General features: G+C 38.8%; 1 protein-coding gene across 1 annotated transcript; it reads right to left on the bottom strand.

The window, feature by feature from the left end:
- Positions 1 to 398: 398 nt before the first annotated feature.
- Positions 399 to 13,257, bottom strand: LOC134310567 (cytochrome b5 reductase 4). The gene is made up of 16 exons (XM_062992188.1): positions 12,884 to 13,257; positions 10,695 to 10,848; positions 10,301 to 10,401; positions 9,374 to 9,458; positions 8,352 to 8,387; positions 8,079 to 8,151; positions 7,579 to 7,636; positions 7,364 to 7,457; positions 7,195 to 7,227; positions 6,838 to 6,960; positions 6,608 to 6,748; positions 5,625 to 5,765; positions 4,684 to 4,834; positions 4,373 to 4,459; positions 3,765 to 3,926; positions 399 to 1,353 (listed from the first exon to the last, which is right to left on the bottom strand). The coding sequence occupies exons 1-16, from the start codon at positions 12,965 to 12,967 to the stop codon at positions 1,299 to 1,301; spliced, it is 1,578 nt and encodes a 525-aa protein (XP_062848258.1). The 5' UTR covers positions 12,968 to 13,257; the 3' UTR covers positions 399 to 1,298.
- Between the last annotated feature and the right edge of the window lie 2,697 nt (positions 13,258 to 15,954).

The following is a 15,954-nucleotide window of genomic DNA, read 5'->3' as shown; positions in this document are numbered from 1 at the left end:
TGCAGTGTCTAATAGATGTACTCAAACTAATCTTATTTATGTGGGTATAGAGACATTAAGTCATAACCACTACACTATTTATTTATTTATTAGCATTTTACCACCAATTTTACACAATTTTGGTTACATTAATGACAGGCCGGCTCACTGCACCTCACTGTGATGTCCATTCATAAGCACTGTACAATCCAACCCAAGTTCAATAAGTAAATATGGTACACACTACATTTTCGGCATTTAGCAGACGCTCTTATCCAGAGCAACTTACAAGAGTGCTTCCATAGTAAACATTACCTTACTCTAGTTTAAGTAAACAACAGTTCAAGAATGTAAATCTGCTGAAACTCTATTAGAACCAAAGGTGATGAAGGTTTTTAATAATTCATTTACTCATGAAAGAATTTATAAAGATTTATTGAACCATTGTACAACAATTACATTTACATTCTTACCTTGCTAACTATTTATTCTATTTACCAAAATAAAATGGTACCTAATGTAAGAAAAACAACAGCCATAAACATTCTCAGAAATAAAAGTACTAAAATATACCTTCTTTTTGGGGGAGGAAGTACCTTTCTGGTACTCTCAAATGTATTTTATCTTTTGTACTGTATTGTTTTAAATAAAAACATGAATTAGTGGGTACAGGTTAGTCTTGTCCCTGCATTGACACTAAGGTGTTTGGTGTTAAAAATCCCAAAAACACTGTTGCACCTGATAAACTCGGAGCAGTACAACACACATTACCATGTTATCATCACATTAGTGTCATTGCAGTGCTGAGAATGGTCCATCACATACACAACATCGGGTCAGTAAGGATCCGTTTCGATTGATAAATAGGGTACAGGGGGTGACAGTGTACAGAGCAGCAGCTGGCCAGCAGTCAGTAATTGAATATCTGCAGTTTATCTGTTCATCTGTATGGTAGGTGTGGTTTGTTATAAAAAAAATAAGTGTACCAGATAAATGAATTTAGCATAATGTTTGAAAAACAACGTTGTCAAGTTGTTCTGATTGTTACTAACATGCATTTCCTGCACAAGAATGCTTTAGCCGGGGCAGTGCTATAATCTACAATTAAAGAGTGATTTTCTTACAGTCTCTGATTAAATATGAAATAAAACAGCACCTTGACAACATCACAAGCACTCAGTGCATAGGATTTTACGATCATAGCACATTAGAGAGGGATGTTGCTATTTTTTTCAGTAGTGACCTCACGTCAGTCCTTGACGTCTGCTGCAGTCTGCAATGCATAGAAATCTTCACTAGCACAGTGAAACCATTAAAAATCAACCCTTAAAAACATACATCTCCTCTTCACTGAACCCCTGCTGCTTGACCAGCCTGAGGATGAAAAAGAAACACACATTAAGACACAAATAAAAAAAGACAACTATTTTACAAGCTAATAAATACAAGTAGGAAACTAAGTGTTAGTGGACATTCAGATAAGAGGGCGGCACGATGGCTTGGTGGGTGGCACTGTCGCCTCACAGCAAGAAGGTCCTGGGTTCGATCCGCAGGTGGGGCGGTCCAGGTCCTTTCTGTGTGGAGTTTGCATGTTCTCTCTGTGTCTGAGTGGGTTTTCTCTGGGAGCTCCGGTTTCCTCCCACAGTCCAAAGACATGCAAGTGAGGTGAATTGGAGACAATAATTGTCCAAGACTGTGTTCGTTATAACCTTGTGTGAACTGATGAACCTTGTGTACTACTGTTCCTGTCATGAATGTAACCAAAAGTGTAAAACATTATGTTAAAATCCTAATAAACAAACAAACATTCAGATAAGAAGATTCTGTGTTTCACTTTTTGCAAGGCTGGGTATACAGGTCCTTCTCAAAAAATTAGCATATTGTGATAAAGTTCATTATTTTCCATAATGTAATGATCAAAATTAAACTTTCATATATTTTAGATTCATTGCACACCAACTGAAATATTTCAGGTCTTTTATTGTTTTAATACTGATGATTTTGGCATACAGCTCATGAAAACCCAAAATTCCTATCTCAAAAAATTAGCATATTTCATCCGACCAATAAAAGAAAAGTGTTTTTAATACAAAAAAAGTCAACCTTCAAATAATTATGTTCAGTTATGCACTCAATACTTGGTCGGGAATCCTTTTGCAGAAATGACTGCTTCAATGCGGCGTGGCATGGAGGCAATCAGCCTGTGGCACTGCTGAGGTGTTATGGAGGCCCAGGATGCTTCGATAGCGGCCTTAAGCTCATCCAGAGTGTTGGGTCTTGTGTCTCTCAACTTTCTCTTCACAATATCCCACAGATTCTCTATGGGGTTCAGGTCAGGAGAGTTGGCAGGCCAATTGAGCACAGTAATACCATGGTCAGTAAACCATTCACCAGTGGTTTTGGCACTGTGAGCAGGTGCCAGGTCGTGCTGAAAAATGAAATCTTCATCTCCATAAAGCTTTTCAGCAGATGGAAGCATGAAGTGCTCCAAAATCTCCTGATAGCTAGCTGCATTGACCCTGCCCTTGATAAAACACAGTGGACCAACACCAGCAGCTGACATGGCACCCCAGACCATCACTGACTGTGGGTACTTGACACTGGACTTCAGGCATTTTGGCATTTCCTTCTCCCCAGTCTTCCTCCAGACTCTGGCACCTTGATTTCCGAAAACAGTACTTTGGACCACTGAGCAACAGTCCAGTGCTGCTTCTCTGTAGCCCAGGTCAGGCGCTTCTGCCGCTGTTTCTGGTTCAAAAGTGGCTTGACCTGGGGAATGCGGCACCTGTAGCCCATTTCCTGCACACGCCTGTGCACGGTGGCTCTGGATGTTTCTACTCCAGACTCAGTCCACTGCTTCCGCAGGTCCCCCAAGGTCTGGAATCGGCCCTTCTCCACAATCTTCCTCAGGGTCCGGTCACCTCTTCTCGTTGTGCAGCGTTTTCTGCCACACTTTTTCCTTCCCACAGACTTCCCACTGAGGTGCCTTGATACAGCACTCTGGGAACAGCCTATTCGTTCAGAAATTTCTTTCTGTGTCTTACCCTCTTGCTTGAGGGTGTCAATGATGGCCTTCTGGACAGCAGTCAGGTCGGCAGTCTTACCCATGATTGCAGTTTTGAGTAATGAACCAGGCTGGGAGTTTTTAAAAGCCTCAGGAATCTTTTGCAGGTGTTTAGAGTTAATTCGTTGATTCAGATGATTAGGTTAATAGCTCGTTTAGAGAACCTTTTCATGATATGCTAATTTTTTGAGGTTTTCATGAGCTGTATGCCAAAATCATCAGTATTAAAACAATAAAAGACCTGAAATATTTCAGTTGGTGTGCAATGAATCTAAAATATATGAAAGTTTAATTTTTATCATTACATTATGGAAAATAATGAACTTTATCACAATATGCTAATTTTTTGAGAAGGACCTGTATATACGAGGGTTCTTCAAAAAGTTTCAGCACTGTTTAAACTCTATTTACTAAGAATTTCAAAAACAAATGACACCACTTTTCTACATCATCACCTTCCGATGCATTTTTCCAGCTTCGTACCAACTTTTTAATGCCATTAGCAAAAAAATGTTTTTGGTTGAGCATGTAGCCACTGATGCAAACTCTACACAGAAAGGACCTGGACTGCTGCACCTGGGAATCAAGCCCAAGACCTTCTTGCTGAGCCGCCCCTGAAGATTTCTCACAAGGAGAATATAGAATTGTATGACATGGAGGTAGTATTACAAAGCACTGAGTCTACATATAAGTGATTAAAAGAACAGATTGAAATACTCACTGCACTGCCAGCTCATTAAAGCCAGTTGGGCCACATATACACACTAAACACTTGGAATCCTCTTCTCTGTTCAGGAACGGCTGCAGCAGTGTGGCATCTATACGTCCACTTTTACCCGTCCATGAGCCTGAAGGCTCTGAGAGAACATATTCAACCTGAAACCTGATACATACAGGGAACAGATTATTAGATTAGCAGTCATGTAGATTTTTTTTTCTTTTTAAACAGTTGACTGGTTTAATAGTGAGGTTGATGTGCCAACTGAAAGGGGCATTATTAGCAAAATCTCCAAATGTTTTAAAGATTCACCCACAAGCTATTTCACTTATCAGCCCAGCAGCAGTGATAGTAACTATTTTATTTTCTTAACATGTACTGTATATACTTTTAAATGCATACTGTCCATCAACTTAAGTCACTATTCTTGGTTGGCAAAGGTAAGAGTCCCATCAAATTTTCTGACAAAGATTTAGTTTTGTGTAATAAAATGATGAAACATGTCAATATAAGAAACATGTCAAACTGTGTCAGGTAGATGCAATCATTCAGAGCTTCTTCAAGATCAAATAACTGTTTGGACAAACAAAAATAGGGGAACAGGCCTGTACCTCTTCTCTTTTGCACACAGCTGCTCCAGCTCTGAATGCCACAAAATGTCCTTCTCCTGACGATTAAAGAACATCAGCTTGGTATTTCTTACAAGAAAAAGAAAACAAGACACATAATTATACAGTTGTATTATGTACTCAAGCAACAGATAAAAAACAGTGTGAAATATGAAAAGTTTTCGGATCAAATGCAACATGCTTGACAGTCTTCTATAGTAACAGTTAAATATGGTACATGGACAGAATTTTATTGTTAATATAAAGGACTACAGTTGTATATGTAACTGAAATGCACCAAAGCAACATCTAACCTGATAGAGGCCACATCCTGTAAGGCAAAACAAAGAAGGCGAGCCATGGGTGTAAACCCAGTTCCAGCAGCTAAAAGGTACAAATGTGTGACATCACGAAGCCTACGAGGTGTTAAGTGACCTTCTGGTCCGCTGATGGACGCACAAGCTCCTGTAATGTAGATTCATTTGAAGCAGTTAGTTACACTCCTACACAAGACAAGACAAGACACAATAATTTTTAAATAGTTCTTGCACACACTTGTATGATTCTGGTACCACCACAATTCACAGTAAGGGTGGCATGGTATTATCCAGATGATTTGCAGTGCCTGGTTTTCAACAGACATAGTACATGTCTGTACATAGTCCAATAAGTTTAAATGTTGTCTCATCAGACCAGAGGATTTTTCTCCTAATGATGTAAGTCCTTTACACGCGTCTAGCAAAATTCAAGCGGGCTGTCATGTAGCTTTACTCAACAGTGGCCTTCGTCTCACCACTCTGATATAAAAACCTGATTTATGGAGTGCTCAAGAGATTTTATTGTGCAGTGCCTTAAACAACACTTGATGTCTTTAAAGGTGCTTTATAAATAAACTTGACTTGATAATTATAGCAAAAGATGCACCTGACTACAATTTGGAATATCACATCAAATTCACAATACAATAAAATGTGCAAAAAATCAAGGGGTCTAAATACATACTTAATCAACTGTAAGTAAAATAACAACACACAACCCTACACACGTCACCATATGTAAAGCAATGCTGAACATGACTCGCTGTTATATTTAATGAGACATTTTAATTTGCATTATCAAGCCCCCATTTAAATTATCGTTTAATTTGAATTGTAACATACACATCAAGCAAAGTTTAGCTGTATTACTGTAAATGGTAACTGATAATTTCTCAGTATTGACTGTGTACACACACATTCACAGCTCTGCTTCTTACCAATGTCAAGTTTGTCCAGGTTCGGTGTAAAGACTCCATCAGGATAGATTTTAACCATCAGATAGATATTAGAACTGCTGGAGTGTGTTTGAGGCATGAGCACCTGATCTACCGGTGTGTAGGGCTTTACAACTTCACTGCCTGTTAACAGCAAAACAGATAAATTCATTTATTAATTTTACTTTTAAGGTACCCACATCTATAGCAGATAATAAAACAATGTATCTTTGAGATACACAGATCAGCCATACCATTAAAACCACCGGCTGATTGGCTGTTGGTATAAATAACCAGCTCTGACCTGACGAAGCATGGCAAGACTTCAGAAAAGGTCCTGTGATACCAGACATTAACTATATGGCCTTCGACTGTTTTAAGGTGGATTATTCTAAAGTGAATCATGGTGGCATCTATTTCGCAAGTGAACAATGCATTTGTGCCAGCAATCTACATGATCTTGAAAAACCAGAAAACTACCAGAAAAGTGTAGTTCTGATGCCTGAGCGCCATATAATCTATCTAATCTAGGCTTGGTTTAAGCATATTTGCTGTATTTACAAAGTAAAAAAAAAGTTGAAAATAGTGCTTAAAAAAGTATTAATTTTTTTAATCATTTAACCTACATAAATGATCTACCCTGGAATTGTTATCAATTAGATTTTTTACCAGCAAGAAAACGAAGACAATGCTGAAGTCTTGACAGTTCAGATGAATCCACCTCCCTTATTGAGTACTTAAGCCAAAAATGGTAAATATTGTACCTTATTTGGAGTCTTTCAAATGATGACTTGTTCATTCTATAAGTGAAAATATTTTCCCCTTGCATAAAAGCCCTATTTGGGTAACTTTATAAATGGTTAATCTATAAATATCTATGTGAAGCATGACATTTTCTTTTTCTTTTTTAACTCAACTATTTAAAGGCTGGAGATTACTGGGAATGAAACAAACAACATTTTGATAATGAAATATACACTTTTTACCCTGAACAGAGGTTTTGAGGTAGACGTGTCTCCCCACAGGGATGTGCATGTGTGCACTAGGAGGTAGCTGGAAACAAAAGAGCTGCGTGTCGTGTGTAACTTCTTTCTTTGAAACTAATACACACTCTCTGTAGAACAATCCTGCAATTAAAAAAAAAAAAAAAAACATACATGTGACTTTAGTCATTATAATTAATAAATATTAATCAGCAAACAGGCATTAAACTCACCTCTATGTTTACTCTGAATAAATGAATCATGTGATTCTAGTGGTTGACCCACTTGTGGCCACTTGTCATTCACTGCTTTGTGTAGGCGCACCTCAACCTTCCCGACCGAGCTCGCTGTCTGAACTACAAAATAACAAACAAACAAAAAAAATGAGGACCTACAAACTTGCTTGGGTAAATAGTTAAAAATATATGTATTAAAACCTGAAGGATCATTCATTGCCTCTCAAAAAATACATTTTAACATCTTGTAAGTTATAAATACAATATTTGTTAATGGGAAAATCATGTGTTTATCAGCACAACTAGGTGTTCGACTTGCATATTAATTATGTAATTTTAAATAAAATTACTTACCGACAACATTATCTTTCACTTCACTGGAAAGACCTAAAAACACATTTCATACTATGTTTAAACAGACAAATAATGCAGATGTAACATATTCTGTCTTCACTATACTATATTTTAGTAAGAAATTACATTAATAAAGAGGCTTTGGTTATTTACAATGAACTGAACTCACTCCAGTGAAGTAGATAAGACCAGTTTCCTAAGAGCATTTCTATTCGCAGAATGTTGCCTTGAAGATCCACTACTGAACAGCCAGAACTTGGGATCTGACAGGGAGGACAAGATTAAGGACAGAAACAAAAGAGAGGATGTCAAAACCTGAGGGTGTCACACCAAGCAGCACCATGGTATTATTACAGTGGATTGTCATGTAGTCCTCAGTCTAACCTTTCTCTTGGTGTAAATGATGATATTAACAGTTTCATCTGTCTGGAACCAGTCATATCTAAAAAAAAAGAAAGAAATAAAAGACATTTCTAAATGTGTTTAAAAACATATAAATCCTATTATGCAGCATGCCTGCAGTAAGTCATTTAAGTTTGAGATCATGTTAATAAATTAAGTAAATTTTACCACCCATTACTACTAATAAAACCTCACATATGTTAGCCCCAAATAACACTAAATAATTAACAGGGATTAATTTGTTACCCTTCTGCCTAACATAAAACAAAATTAAGCAAGGTCAGAAATGATCAAACTATGTCTTTACAGACCTCGCTGGAACAGATATGGGCCTTCCCCAAACTGCTGCCACAAAGTTAAAGGAATATATTGCTTTAGTATGATTTTGTTTGTAATGAGTGAAACACCTGAGATTAGTCATTAGTAGGAACGTCTGCAAGCTTTTGGTCATGTGGTGTAAACTGAATTAAATCACGGCATACCGAGGGTGCTGGTCCTTCTGCAAGGGTGCAGATGCTATCGACTCTGGTAACAAAGGGGCAGGAGGTGCAAGACCTGACAGGAGGAGTATTGGGTTACATGACATGGCAACAGGATTCATAATGGTGAAGCTATAAAAATCTAATCTTTTTAACCATTAAATGTAAAAAACATACAGAATTATTTGTTCAGCTCTTAAATTAGATCCACATACTTCTAACATCCCTTAATTGTAAAACACCAAGTATCCCTTTTGTGCAGGTTTGTGTTCCTACCATTGACATGAAGGTTGTCTTTTTTGGATGCTTGAGCTGTGGAAACATAAAAACAGCTTGAAGCACTCATACATTTACAGCTAAAATATTACACAAAACAACATTATATACACAAACACTGATCAGCCATAACATTAAAACCACCTCCTTGTTTCTACACTCACTGTCCATTGTCCATTTTATCAGCTCCACTTACCATATAGGAGCACTTTGTAGTTCTACAAGTACTGACTGTAGTCCATCTGTTTCTCTACATACTTTTTTAGCCTGCTTTCACCCTGTTCTTCAATGGTCAGGACCCCCACAGGACCCCCACAGAGCAGGTATTATTTAGGTGGAGGATCATTCTCAGCACTGCAGTGACACTGACATGGTGGTGGTGTGTTAGTGTGTGTTGTGCTGGTATGAGTGGATAAGACACAGTAATGCTGATGGAGTTTTTAAACACATTACTGTCACTGCTGGACTGAGAATAGTCCACCAACCAAAAATATCCAGCCAACAGCACCCCATGGGCAGCATCCTGTGACCACTGATGAAGGTCTAGAAGATGACCAACTTAAACAGCAGTGATAGATGAGCGATCGTCTCTGACTTAACATCTACAAGGTGGACCAATTAGGTAGGAGTGTCTAATAGAGTGGACAGTGAGTGGACACGGTATTTAAAAACTCCAGCAGCGCTACTGTGTCTGATCTACTCATACCAGCACAACGCACACTAACACACCACCACCATGTCAGTGTCACTGCAGTGCTGAGAATGATCCACTACCTAAATAATACCTACTCTGTGGGGGTACTGACCATTGAAGAACAGGGTGAAAGCAGGTTAAAAAGAAATGTAGAGAAACAGATGGACTACAGTCAGTAATTGTAGAACTACAAAGTGCTTCTATATGGTAAGTGGAGCTGATTAAATGGACAGTGAGTGTAGAAACAAGCAGGTGGTTTTAATGTTATGGCAGCTCTGTTTTAATGTATGTAGTACACAAACACTCTATCCAAATAATAAAAGCATACCTTTAATGACTGTGCTGGCCTTCACCACCATTCTGCCCACCAGACATTCTTTCAGCATGGACTCATAGTTTACCCATCGATGAACCTGCCAGTAGACATTAATCATACCCTCAATACTGTCTGTAAAATGTGTATAGTTGTGGTAAAAGTCCCTAGCACCCATTCTGAACCAAGGCCAACCCTTGTTGCACAGTCTTAAACTATTTTTAACCCATGTCAAACCATAGCAAAGACCTTAATATCAATCCTATCTTTAATAGAAATCTCATCCTAATCTGTGGCCAAGTGTAGCACCAATTATTAACTCTAAGCCTCCATAGCAGCCATGCCCAGCTAATAATTTATCCTAGGCCTAGGCCGGCTCAATCACCAAATCCTAGGCCCTAGCACAAAAGCTAAACCCTATGTCAATCATTGTGTTTAATCTCAACCTTAGGTCAACCTCAACTGCCCAAAATAAGGTTAGGATATGTCTAACACATCTTAACCCTAGTCGTATCCTAAAACAAAATTTAAACCCAAGTCAAAGTTTAAAACCCTTTCAAATCCTAACAATGACGTCCAAGTCTAACCTTAGCATGCAGTTTCATCTCCAGTCTCAATATTAAACTTTGTCAAACCCTGAGCACACAAGTCCAACTCCAATCAAACCCTTATATAAAACCTTTATCTTAGCATGTAAGCCAACTATCTCAAGCTTGAACAACTCTAACCCAAATCCAACCATAGTGCTTAATCTCAAACGTAGGTAAACCCCATTGGTCAAACCAAATGATTAAGTCTAGGCAAAGCCGTAACCCTCAAACCTAACCACACCACCCAAGCCTAGTCCTAATACTCATTATTAGCCCTAAATTAGATACATAAATAAAAAGTATTGGTGCAGAACTAACAGGTAAGGTTTATGCTTGAAAATTCATTGTTTACCTGATCAAACAGATCAGTGCCATCAATCCCAGCTGCCCTCATCAGTTCTTCCTCTCCGCCAGGGTGAAAATCCATATAGGCACTTATATTATACACCATACCTGCACATCAGAACAGGTAGTGGTAATAAATTAAAGCGCTTCAAATAATTTATGATTTTTAGCTTATAGCAGTCTTCTGTATTCATAACAAGTATAACCAGTATAACCAGTATTTCTTAATTATTATGTCAATATATATGATCATGGCACGTGTGTCGATGTGCTGAGAGGTTGAAAATACTTGAAAATACTGATATAAAAAAGTTATGTCTAAGCAATGTTTCTTGGATTATGTTTGTATAAATATGAATCTTAAAACAATCTGGATATGCGAGGTCTTTTGGAGTCTGTACCTCTTATGCAAGTCCAGCAGTCATTTCTTGTGTTGTGTTTTTTAAGTTCCTCCTCTGTGACATCAATCAATCTTCCCCTCAGTCCAGTCAAGTCACGTCCACTTTTAGTAAGCCGTATCCAGTCCATAAGACTATGACCCGGCTTCAGGGCCACCTTTACACAGACACATGAGAACTGATAGTTAGTAACATTTACAATAACTATTAAAAAATCAATACATTCTGAATATTTTGGTAAAAACGGGAGAGAATAACATTCAGTTTGTACAAAAATTAAGGTCTAGACATTTGATGAGGGTGCAGGAGGTGTAAACCCTGAGAGAAGCCAGAATTAAAAGAGACTGATAACACAGAACAAAGTAAAACAGAATTGACTGTTAACAGTATACAGAATGTTAATTGTGGTCATTCTGTGTCAGAGTTACAGCATAACCATAGCATGATTCTGTAAGTGGGATGGGTCAGTTAGTTTGTTTATTAGGATTTTAACGTCATGTTTTACACTTTGGTTACATTGATGACATAACAGGTAATTACTCATTACACATGATTCATAAGTTCACAAGTTTTTATCGAACACAGTCACGGACAATCTCCAATTTACCTCACTTGCATGTCTTTAGACTGTGGGAGGAAACCGGAGCACCCGGAGTAAACACACGCAGACACGGGGAGAACATGCAAACTCCACACAGAAAGGACCCAGACCACCCCACCCCAGGACATTCTTGCTGTGAGGCGACAGTGCTACCCACTTAGCCACCGTGCCGCCTGGTGTGGGTCAAAGAGGTGATTCATTACATGCCAGGGATAGGAGATATGGCCAAAATATTGCTGTAAAACCTCCAAGACATTATCATGATTTCCTTTTATTTATTTCCTTTTATAGTTTTCCTTTTCCCTGTTCAACTAATAAATAACTATCACCACAGCAGATTTGGTCTCACCCTCTTCCCTTTATTCTGTCACTATGTAACCCCATGTCTCACCTCTTTTTATGTTTTGCAGCATGAGCAGACTCAGTATGAATGTGTGGTGTACGCTTTCTTTGTGCTAACTCATGTTTAGTTAAATGTTTATGATGTATGTACAGTATTCTGTTAATGTTTCTTGTTTGGTTTTGCCTGTGTTATCCTCTTGGTGAATTTAAACCTCAATGGGAGACATACTGACTGTGATTTGGTGACACTCAACTTTTTAAATGTATCCTTAAAACTGTATCCTGTAAACTTTGTGGGCTTTGAACATTTTAAAATTGTTGACTACAATCCTAAGTAAAGAAGGAAACGTTATTGCGAGTTCTGTGTTTTAATTAAACGTCCAATAGTGTTTACTCTACTCTATATCCAATTCGTTCTATTATTATTTTTTATTCACCTCACTCTCACGTCTTTGTACTGTGGGAGGAAACCGGAGCTCCCGGAGGAAACCCATGCAGACACAGAAAGGACCCCCACAGAAAGGACCCCCATGCAAACTCCACACAGAAAGGACCCGGACCGCCCCGCCTGGGGATTGAACCCCCGTGAATTTATTAGGGCCCTACTCATAACCAAGTCCTTCCATTATTATTATTTTTATTATTTAATTTCTTTTATTAATATTTATAGTTTATATGTTTTATATTACCAATTTGTAAATTATACAGTATATAACCCATACAAATTGTTAAGTATATTATATATTATGTAATTGTGTTTTACTTCGTATTTGTATATAGCATAGCCTCTGTACATTCCTCCCCTTACTGTGTTTTCTATTTATTGTTTATTTTTCTTTATTCTTATAAGATCATGATGTTACTACAGTATATCACGATTTTGATGATGGAAAATCGGTGTGTAGCACTGTCGCCTCACAGCAAGAAGGTCCTGGGTTCGATTCCCACAAGGAGTTTTTTTTTTCTGTGTGGAGTTTGCATGTTCTCCCTGTGTCTGAGTGGGTTTCCTACGGCAGCTCCGGTTTCCTGCCACAGTCTGAAAGCATGAAAGTGAGGTGAATTAGTGTTTAACAATGAACTTGAACTGATGAATCATGTGTAACCTGTTACTACCTGTCATGAATGGAACAGAAATGTAAAACATGATCTTAAAATCCAAATAAACAAATTAAAAAGCAAACCTGCTTATAATATATTTGTGACAAACCGGTAACAAACCATTGTAAAATAAAGAATAAACACTTCAGACCTTGTTCCTGGACTGACCAGCCGGAGAGACCCGCTGCTGAGACCCCACCGCTGGAAACTGCTGCTGTGAGGGTACGTTCAACATCTCTGCTCGTCTAAAACAGTTCACACTGCGAAGAAAAGCTGTAAGAAACCCTATATCACTATTAACCGGGTCACTGCGACAGCTTTACTCGGGCGGAAGTGTCATGTTTACGGTGATGAAACTATTTCTCGAAAGAAGAACAAGTGAATCATTTCCCCACAGCTGAACCATACTGAACAGCTTAGCCTCTTATCACACACCGCTCAGGCGCTGTCAATCTACCAGCGTTAATAAACGTAAGTAGATGTGAAATACATTCCAGTGTGAACACACCATTCCACCACTAACTACAGCATTAGCAACTGGGCTTCTCAAGGCGAGTGAGTGAGGCGCTGTTTTGATTGTCCAAAAAATGTCGAGCAGATATGACGACATGAAAAGCTTTGTATGCCCTCTAGTGTACAGTAATGTGTATGTATTTGTATTCACTAACGGCTTTAGTATGGTCAGGATCGCGGCGAGCAAACCTAAACACAAACACCGGGCACAAAGTAGGAATTAATCCTAAACATGCCGCCAGTCCATCTCTAGAGAGTCATTCATCCATCCATTCACTTATATACACCTGTGTCCAATTTAGAGCAGCTATTACACCTTATTGCATGTTTTTTTTTTAGAAATGAGAGAAAATGTTTACATTGGGAGAACATGCCAAACTTGAAGTTTAAACCCAGGTCCATCTGACCCTGGTGCTCTTAAAAAGCAAACACATTGTTCCAGTGTTTTGTATCTTGTAACTTACCACAAAATTCTGCCTAATGTACCTTAGATTAATCATTCATTCATTCATACATTGTTCTACCACCGCTTTATCCTTGTCAGGGTCAAAGTGGGTCAGATTTAAGATATAGAAAGATATCCTTTATTTGTCATATATACATATACAGATGTACAGTACAATGAAATTCTTTCTTCGCATATCCCAGCTGGTGTTGGAAGCTGGGGTCAGAGCCAACTTACGGCGCCCCTGGAGCAGACAGGGTTAAGGGCCTTGCTCAAGGACCCAACAGTGGCTACATAGCAGAGCCTGGATTTGAACCGCCAATCTTCCGGTTGATAGCCCAAAGCCCTACCCACTAGGCTACCACAGGCCCCTATGGGGCTGGACAAGTCAGCAGCCCATCACAGGGCTAGCACACATTAGGGTGACCATATTTTGTTTTTTTTTAAAAGAGGACGCCTGGTTCGGGGAAGGAAGGGGGGTTATTTCATGTCGTTGGTGACACCATGGCAATGTGTATGGGGTAGAGGTTTAAATAGTTGATAAATGAGTCAATAACCATCCAGCTGTGTTACTGAACTTTAATAAATGTACAGCTGCTCTTTAACAAGGGCCTTTATGGTCAGATAATCTTATTCCTTCACATTCAGCGTTAAGCCCTAAACAATAATAACAACAAATTAAAAAACAGTTGTCACCTATAAATAAAAATCCCTTTATTTTTTTGTTTCTTTGATGTATTGTACAATCGTATCAGCCGACTTATTAGGAGTGTTTTTAACTTTAATTTGATTCACTTTAATTACTTGCTCCCATCAGTAGAAAGCCAGCAGTAAGGTGTGTCTTCTAGTGCTTGCTGAGCAATTTCCACAGAATGCAGTGCCGTCACGGTGTTGACAAGAGCCTCTGTGTAAGTACGTGCACGTGAAAATCAGACTTATTTTAACAAAACAGATGCACTCCTGAAAAGACCTAAAAAGAAACCAATGCAAAAACATCCACACAGAACAGCGAGTGCAGACTAGAAAAGCTGAATCCCGGAAATTTTTGGTGATTTAAAAAGCATTTTTTAGGTCTCAAAAAGAGGACAGGTCCAGGAAAAAGAGGAGGTATGGTCACCCTAGCACACATACACACACATATGCTTTTATCCAAAGCGACTAACAGTTCTGTGACATTATACTGTATATTTCTAAGCAATTGAGGGTTAAGGGCCTTGCTCAAGGACCCAACAGTGGCAACCTGGCAGTGGTGAGACTTAAATCAGTCACCTTTCGATTACTAGTTCAGTACCTTAACCGCTAGGCTACAACTTATACACATTCACACACTCACACTTTTTAGCAGGCAATTTTTAATAGCTCCAGTTATATAGCACCCAGAGGAAACCCACACTTACACAGGCAGAACATGCAAACTCCACACAGAAAGGACCCTGGCCAGTGTGACCGTGCCTCATAATTGTTCATTTGTTCCAGGTGGAAGGTTTCCAATTTATCATAGCTTCTCTCTTTCTTTTTGCCAGCTCGTTCTGTTCTGTTCTCTCTTCAGCAAGGCACAATCCCCATACACCTGCTAGACAGTAAACAGAATCCATTTGCAGATACTTAATCAAGGTAGAACAATACTGTGGCTAAAAAGCCACATATTAAAAAGGGGGACAATGGCAAATAAATAAGCCACTGAAGTTTCATTAACAAAGAAAGAGATTAAAGACAAAACAGCATCCACAACCCGATATAGAAATATAGAATGTGGGTAGAAAAGAGAAAAAGCAGAAATGAAAGCTTGATGTCACAATTCAGGCAACTCCGGACGTCCAGCCGTCAGACCCAGAACAGACAGGGAACTATCACAACTTGCTGGCCCGGTTATGAATGAGCGAAACCCTCTACTGTTTCAATAGCGTTTCCTGTGCATAAAGTGGTTTATGGGTGATTCTGCTTTCCCAGTGTGTTTCCCTTGCCAGACCCTAAAATGTCACAAGACCAAGGGCACTTCTCAGAAACCAAAACAATGCTAACATTCTCCATGCCCTATCTGCCAGCCAAACTAGGCAGCGCAGAGGGACACAACTCCTAACATAGGTGAGCTTCTGAACCCTGTTACAATGAGTGAATCAAACTAGTTCAACAGTGAGTTAAATCTCACAACACTGTGAATAGAGTATATTGTTATTATTCCGGAGCCATATACAATCCAAAACAAGCTTTATAGCAGGATGATTTACTTTATTTTTATCAGCTTGTTCGAATAAGGAGAAGAA

The sequence above is a fragment of the Trichomycterus rosablanca genome, chromosome 3 (genome assembly GCF_030014385.1).
Source record: "Trichomycterus rosablanca isolate fTriRos1 chromosome 3, fTriRos1.hap1, whole genome shotgun sequence".
Classification (NCBI taxonomy): Eukaryota; Metazoa; Chordata; class Actinopteri; order Siluriformes; family Trichomycteridae; genus Trichomycterus; species Trichomycterus rosablanca.
Note: the sequence above shows the minus strand (reverse complement) of the source record. Positions and strands in the feature narration are given on the sequence as shown.